Below are 8,126 nucleotides of genomic sequence, written 5' to 3'. Positions count from 1 at the left end.
TGGGGTGCTACAGTGGGCGTGGCCTATCACAACAAGGTGCAAAACGCTGAATGGATTCACGCAACATGGCAAAAGTTTGTGGACAGCTGGGTCTGGCTTATTACAAAAAAGGTTCACAACTCACTAAGTCGCACTCCCTAAATCAACCACACACATACACACACACACACATACACACACACAATTTTGTCAACTTTGTGGTGTGGAAATGGCATAACATGAGAGGTGCATAATGTTGGTGGTGGAGGTATGTCTTCTACAGAGAGCCATCTTTATGTTTTTGCCAATGTATCCACTGGTTGTTGCTTTACTGTTATGGCTAGTGCACCCTCACCTGTTAATGTCAGATTTTGTACATACCCATCAAATCAAGGCATTCTTTTGAATAATTGCAAGTAAGTACTATAAGTGTGCCATGTACTTTGAAGCTCACGTGTTCTTGTTTTTGGTCCATTGTGATGAAGTCTTATATCCAAAGCATGTCTTATTCTAGCTCGCTCTGTCAGCTTGTTGTGCACTCGTGTAGTTTTCTCTGTGCTGTTGTGAATACTGAACTGTTGTGGTATTTTCCATGGGAATCTCTCATTCAACAGATCATCTGCTCATCTGATCATGCTGTTCTGTGATCTCTAGATGATTCTACTCTTTTAGCCTTTCCCATTCACTCCAAAGAGATGCCCAGCATTAAACAATAAATACCTTTCATGTTTTATTTTCCTGCACTTTGCCTCAGACTATTTGTGAAAGAACCCTCACTGTCAACATTGAGTTTACACCAGTGTTATGGCTCACCCATTCTTAACCATTTAAACTACTCCAGTGTACTTATTCTAGTCTTATCTGTGTGGTCTAGTGTGGCCTTTTTCTAGCTCAGAATGATGAAGTTCATATGTACAAAAGATTTATTTCACTAATCCTAAGAAAATTGTACATCTATAGTACTTACAGTTGACTTAAAATTTAGATTTTTACAAGCATTTAACTTTGTCTTATCTAGAACATACAGGTCATGTTAATGAACATGCTGTCTGCCTCCGTGTAAAGGCAGCGTTACTTGTAGCTGTTGTTATTCTGTTGCACCTCAACTGTAATTCAGCTCACCAATGTGAGGTTCCATGTTAACAACGAGCCAATACCAACAGTTCTGGAGAAGCCTGTTAAAAGCCTTGGGCGCTGGTACAGCGCAGAGCTCAAGGACTCGAAACAGTTGGAGCAACTCAAGCAGGATACCATCAGTGGCCTCAAGCAGATCAACAGCACGGCTCTGCCTGGAAAGCTGAAACTGTGGTGCTTTCAGTTCGGGCTGCTGCCCCGTCTCATGTGGCCAATGTCCATCTACGAGGTCACACTGTGAGGAAGTGGCTTGGTTTGCCGAAATGCCTTAGTAGCATAGGTCTTTATGGCAACGGAGTCCTCTCCCTACCGATATCAAGCTTGGTGGAGGAGTACAAATGTGCCAAATCAAGGCTGGAGATGACTCTCACTGAATCCCGGGATCCATGTGTCAGAGGCGCTGCTCCAACCCTAGCAACGGGGAGGAAATGGAAACCATCTGCAGCAGTTGCGGTGGCAAAGACCGCCCTCAGACACCGGGATATCGTGGGGCATGTCCAACATGGCAGAGGCGGCCTTGGATTGGAGGCAACAACACCCACTTGGAAAAAGGCTACTCCAGCTGAACGGCGGCACATGGTGGTGGAGGAAGTGCGCCACCAGGAGGAAGCAGCCAGGTGTGCCACAGCAGTCTCCCAAGCCCAGCAAGGCCGCTGGATGAAGTGGGAGGGCGTGGAAAGGAGGAACATCTCATGGAGCGATCTGTGGAGCATGGAGTCCAACAGGATAAGCTTCATCATCAGAGCTACATATGATGTCCTGCCTTCTCCAACCAATCTACATGTCTGGTATGGAGAGGACCCAGCCTGTCCCCAGTGTGCAGCCCCGGCGACCCTAAAACATATCTTGGTGGGTTGCAAGGCCAGCTTAACACAGGGAAGATATACCTGGCGCCACAACCAGGTGTTGAAGTGCTTGGCTGCCGAGCTAGAGAGCAGAAGGGTAACCACCAATGCCATGCCTCTAAACCCCCAGCCCACCATCCTACAAAAAACATCCTTCATTCGGGAAGGGGAGAAAAGAGGGACCAAGTCATCTCCTCCGGATCCAGGCCCACTGAGCGCAGCCCGAGACTGGGAAATGCGCGTGGACCTCAACCAGAGGCTCACCTTCCCACCCGAAATCGCAGCGACCAACCTGCGTCCAGACCTGGTCCTCTGGTCCAAATCCTGCCAACGTGTCTTCATCGTCGAGCTAACCGTCCCATGGGAAGATGCCATCGATGAAGCATTTGAACGGAAGAGACTGCGATACGCCAACTTAGCAGCTGAGGCAGAGGGGCGGGGCTGGAATGTGAAGGTGTGGCCAGTGGAGGTCGGCTGTAGAGGCTTTGTAGCCAGGTCCACCACAAGGTTCCTGAAGGAGGTAGGGATTAGAGGGCAGGCCCAGCGGAGGGCAATTAAAGAACTCGCGACTGCAGCAGAACGGAGCAGTCACTGGCTGTGGCTGAAACGTAAAGATGCAGTATGGGCTTCCAAATGACCGCGTGGTGCCACCGGCTGCCACACACCCAGGTCTGATCACCCTGTGGTGGGCCAACCCCAGCAGAGGGTGTCTTGTTGTAAGCGGCCGAAACACCCAATGACGTGGGGGCAAACAACTGATGATGTGCCGGGCTGGTGGCACCACGTGATCATTGCCAAATCATCGCCAAAGCGCACCCCATCCAAGAAGGCATCTCCATCTCCAACAATGGCCCAACCGATGTGCTGAATCTTAGGGATCTTTAACATCTAGTCCTATTAAGAAGTTGAGGTACAACAGGAGTATTATTCAGTTATTATCTCAGTTATTATTCAGTTAGTTAGTCAGTTATTATTCGTAAGCCAGACCTGCTTCATAACTCACGATCGACATTTTTCAAGTTTTTCCAAATGTTTATCCTTATTTTGAAATCAACAAAAAGTTTTACATCTTACAAAAAGCCTGGAGAGCTTAAAAAGGGTTTTAAAGGTGAAATTAAATTTAAAGTTTTGGATTAATCTCTAAATTTGTCACTCCCAATATGTTTTCTACTCTCAGATTTATTTATGATGTATTCAAATATTTTCTCAGTCTTTAAAAATCAGTTTTTCATTCAGATCTTGTTGGGGCTGTTGCGATGTGGGTGCAGTGCAGAAGAGGGGGTGTGGTGAGGGTGCACTTTGACAGGTCGATCTCTTCTCTCCACCCATTAGGCTGAACATCTTGCTGAGCCAGCAGACTGATCAGTCATCCTGTCATGACAATAGCTTATAAAATTAATATTTTGTCATTTGAGTAAATTGTAGCACATGTACTCTATTAACTTTAAACCTTTCACACATGAAATATCAGTGAGGGCCAATGTGATTCTGTGTGCACTGTATATGCGTAAATGTTTAAATTATTTGTAAATGAATCATGCATTGTTCATAATAACCTACACCAATACATTACAGACAATGTGAGTAATGGTATAGTGCAATAAATGCCAGTCTTTATGTGAATATGGGATCATGATCATTCGGCCTAAACATTTTAAAACTCTAAACTTTCCATTGTGCAACATATCAGTACCTAACCTCTACTCCATACTATCCTCCTTCAAGACTCATTTAACATGATGAACAATGATGAAAAGGAGGAGTTTGTTTGTAAAGACAACAAAGGTAAGAAGTCACAGAGTGTTTTTCAACCCCAAATTTCTGCAAACCGTAGTTGCAAATTTCTATCCTGTGGCATACGGTGCCAAACCATATGTGGTTCCAACAGTGGTACAATACATGAGCAGTGGAAAAAAAAAAAAAAAAAAACATATAGCAGCCTTAAGGGGCTTCCCTACACCCACAGAATAACACAAGAAATGAAAACAACACTGCAAACAAACTCAAAATGCACAACCAGGACACAAATGAATTGCAAGATGGTATATCAAAGAAAGATGCATAAGAAAATGTAATAACAAAACAAAACGGCTTTTTTTTAGGCAAGGAAATAAATTTAGTAAATCCTTAATTTATGCAGAATTTTAAAATTATTATCCCACCATAATTGCTCATGGGTAATTATACTCTATGGCCCAGTGTCAGCAGTCACCATTTGTCTGTGTACATCTGCCCCATAAAGTGCATCACATAGGTCAGGCAAGCATTTCAACTGCTTAGTGTACAACTAAAAAACCTTGCTGAGATAGTGTGAATATTTGCATGAAACAACCAATCTACAATTCAGGTACAAATGCATCTATATAGGCGTTCCCATCATTGTGAGGATCATAAGTGCTCTGACGCCCTGGGGCCCTACAAGCCCTGCGGACAATCCAGGCATGTTCTTAGAGTGAGCGATCTGTCAGTCACTCACACAAGGAAAAAGCTTAACCTGTGCTCAAGGCCACAGTTTAGTCATGGCAAACGTGACCCTGGATTTTTTACAACCCTATCTTAGAAAAAATAATGCAGCCTCAAGCGTTAGATAGCATTTTTGAAGTCACAGTAAACATCCAGTCAAAGATGACAGAGACACCTTCAGAAAAGCCCAAGTGGGGCCTTCACTATATTTCTGACGTGTGTTGCTGTTCTTGCCACTAGATGTCACTGCACGCCGTTTAATGGAACATACTATGGCTAACTACAGACCCATCAGTGGCTCATCCATTGAGAATGACTGTATCGAAGCGTACTTATTGTATGGAACAAAAGGTGAGCATCTTAAGTGTTGACTTTGACATCAGTGTGCTATTTTAGATTATGGGCAACCACACTGCACATTGCATTATACAGGCCCTATACAGAGTATTATTGAACCTTCTCCTTCATGATGGCCAAACTCTTATATTTTTGATCGATTATATTGTTATTTTATCATTTCTTACTTATCATTCCGTATATAAAGCATGTTTCCTCAGTCTCTCGGATCAAAAAACGTTTGTTTGACGTCAGAGCTGAATGCAGTTGGTGATGCTCTTATGCTACATTCATGTGCTCCTCGTAAACTCATACTTCTAAACTCCCTCGTAGAGAAATAGGACTTGTACGTTCAAGCGGTTGTAGTCGAACATTGTATTAAAACTAACCTTTTGATGTTTAATTGTGTGATTGCGTTGCTGTGTCAGAATAAATATGATAAACTGCGCATCAGGCATACGATGAATTAACCATTTTTATATGAACTACAAATAAAAGTTACACAAAGGATGAAAACAGGTCTATGCAACAGAAAACGCAAAAATAGTGCTTGTTTATAACTAGAATGCCGAGCAATGCCATGCCATTCACCGCTCGTTTCTGAAAGGCAAATGCTCTCCGCCACTTTCGTCTGAAGACAGAGACATCGCGCCTGTATATTCACACTCGCTACTATGTCCAACAGCAAGTGAAGGCGGCATGACAGCTCAACGGCTCCGGCTGGGAGGATACAACGATTCCGATGAGGGCTGCCGCTGCCAACGATGCAATGCCTCGTCTTACGGATGAGCCCTGGGCATAGGCACCTCCTGAGTGCCACAGAGACCACGACGAAGGTTTACCATTCCTGTCTGTTACGATAGTTTGCGATAAGCTTCAAAGAAAGAAGACCCGAAGCATCCAAACTAGCCGGTGAAGACCGGACTTTGGGCTTGATGTTTACCGGAGAGAGAGGCTGGTGAGGTGAGTCTAGCGAGCCGTAGTAACCTTAGCTTGCTAACGTGCTGTAGGCTAACTATAGCTAGCTGAGTGCTAGTTAGAGCAGCACTTGTGATCCTCTGCACTCAGTGCGTTTTGTTAAATGGTGGATTATGTCTGGATAACAATTATTATTAGATTGTTTTAAGAATGAACGGGTGGGTTTGTAAACAACAAAATCCGATCAACGTAAACTCGTCAATCAGATAGGATAGTTACGTTAGCTAACGTTGATCAATCAATGAACAACGAGAGCTAGCCGCTGGTACGCTAACATTAGTTGACTGTGCCGCCGCTGGGCCTGTTACTGTATGCAGCTGACTTATGAACCGGTCACCTAAACTCTGCTGCGACAGCAAGACCGGTAGCTTAACGTAAGACTGTGGGGAATCCTTTCAAGATACTTATCAGAAAACTTTGTGGCTCACTGTGATTGTACGAGACAACCCGATAGAGGAGCTAATGCTATAGCTACGATGCAGAGGTCCTGTCAAAGCAAAACCAACGTGTGCTCTATAAATATTCTACCAGGTGGGGATACAAGTATGTAAATAAATCTTGTTCCAAAATGTATTTTTACTTTATTCCTTAAACAGTTTATTTAATGGAATCCTGTTCATTTCTTAAATCCTACTATTATTGTACCTAGAGATTTGTTCACACTGAGTAAGAGAGGGTGCATTGGTATTCCCCCCTCATATTTAGCATTACAGTGAACAAGCATTTTTAATTTCCAGCCGTCAAGACCCATCCCCTTTTACACTCTCATACGTCACTCTTTCCTGTGTCATGCAGTGAGCACTTGCTTAAATTGTACTTTCCTTTGTGTCCTTTAGGAAGCGGGAGCCATGGGTTTCTCCTACAACCTCCGATGAACGGAAATAAGCTGGACCCACACGACTCAGCTAACCTGCCCCCACCTCCAGGGGGGGCTCCCCTCTCCCCATCCCCAGCAATGGCAGGTTTCAAGCGGGGCTATGATGGCAAAATCGCCGGCTTGTATGACCTGGACAAGACGCTGGGCCGTGGCCACTTTGCTGTGGTCAAGCTGGCTCGCCACGTCTTCACTGGGGAGAAAGTGGCAGTGAAGGTGATTGACAAGACCAAGCTGGACACAGTTGCCACTGGCCACCTTTTCCAGGAAGTCCGCTGCATGAAGCTGGTCCAGCACCCCAACATTGTGCGCCTCTATGAGGTGATAGACACTCAGACCAAGCTCTACCTCATCTTGGAGCTGGGTGATGGAGGAGACATGTTTGACTACATCATGAAACATGAAGAGGGTCTGAATGAAGAGCTGGCTAAGAAATATTTTGCCCAAATTGTCCATGCTATCTCCTACTGCCATCGGCTCCATGTGGTGCACAGGGACCTGAAGCCAGAGAACGTTGTGTTCTTCGAGAAGCAAGGGCTGGTTAAGCTCACTGACTTTGGGTTCAGTAACAAGTTTCAGCCAGGGAAAAAGCTAACGACCAGCTGTGGATCTCTGGCATATTCTGCTCCAGAAATACTACTGGGAGATGAGTATGATGCTCCAGCCGTAGGTATGCAAAACATTTATAGATCCAAGCTGAATAATGTTGTTGAAATAATAGAATGAGCCATATGGTTAATCAGAAAGTCAAAGAGAAAGGCAAGTAATCATGCAGCACTATCAGATGGGAACTGAGCAAGGCTTTTTAATGTCTGCCCATGTATGGTGGTCTGGTGCTTTTAGCCAGGCATAGTACTTATTTTGTCTCATATGTTCCATTGATTGCATTAAGCTTGATGGACTAGGCTTGTTGCCTTTGGCTCTTACTCAGTTGACCAGTCCACTTATTAAACCCACCTGCCAGGCTTGTCCCTGTATCAACTCACAGCCTTGCAGCACTGAACCATGCAGTGCCTCTTTTTATAAAGCCATACCCGGGTTTGCACTGTGGTGTAATGAGTTTGGCATTGTGGCTAGCACCTGCTTCACACATTTTGGTCACACCTTGGTGTAACACCTAGGCCCTGTTATTTGTTAGCTTACAGAGACATGTGCTCACCATGGCACACTTTGTATTGACACAGTCTTGATCCAGAGTATCCATCAATGATGTGAATGGCTGCTGCGTGGCAGAATATGCAGAGCTGAACTTGTTTTGAATATCAAGGTATGTTTCCTAGCATTATGTTTCTAACTGTACTTGACACTACCACATGCCTGTGGTGGACTGCTATAGCTGTATGCTACAAGGTCAGTTCCACTAGGGTTGGTGTCAGTGGGTGTTCCATTGCACTAAATTAACTGGCTCATTGATTTTCTATGAGGGCTGACAGAGACCAGACAGACAGACAGATTGTGTGTGTCCTTCACTGGCTGATATGATACAGACTGTCTCATCAGGTAGGTTCCACGATGAC

At 44.6% G+C, this 8,126-nt stretch overlaps 1 protein-coding gene across 1 annotated transcript in view; it reads left to right on the top strand.

Moving 5' to 3' along the window:
• Window positions 1-5,489: 5,489 nt before the first annotated feature.
• snrka (SNF related kinase a) overlaps window positions 5,490-8,126 on the top strand; it is a 61,336-nt gene continuing 58,699 nt past the window's right edge. The window contains 2 exon segments of the mRNA XM_030071598.1: window positions 5,490-5,720; window positions 6,572-7,279. Coding sequence (XP_029927458.1) covers window positions 6,607-7,279 — 673 coding nt within the window. The 5' untranslated portion in view covers window positions 5,490-5,720; window positions 6,572-6,606.

The sequence above is a fragment of the Myripristis murdjan genome, chromosome 16 (genome assembly GCF_902150065.1).
Source record: "Myripristis murdjan chromosome 16, fMyrMur1.1, whole genome shotgun sequence".
NCBI classification, from domain to species: domain Eukaryota; kingdom Metazoa; phylum Chordata; class Actinopteri; order Holocentriformes; family Holocentridae; genus Myripristis; species Myripristis murdjan.
This window is presented reverse-complemented; position numbering and strand designations above follow the sequence as displayed.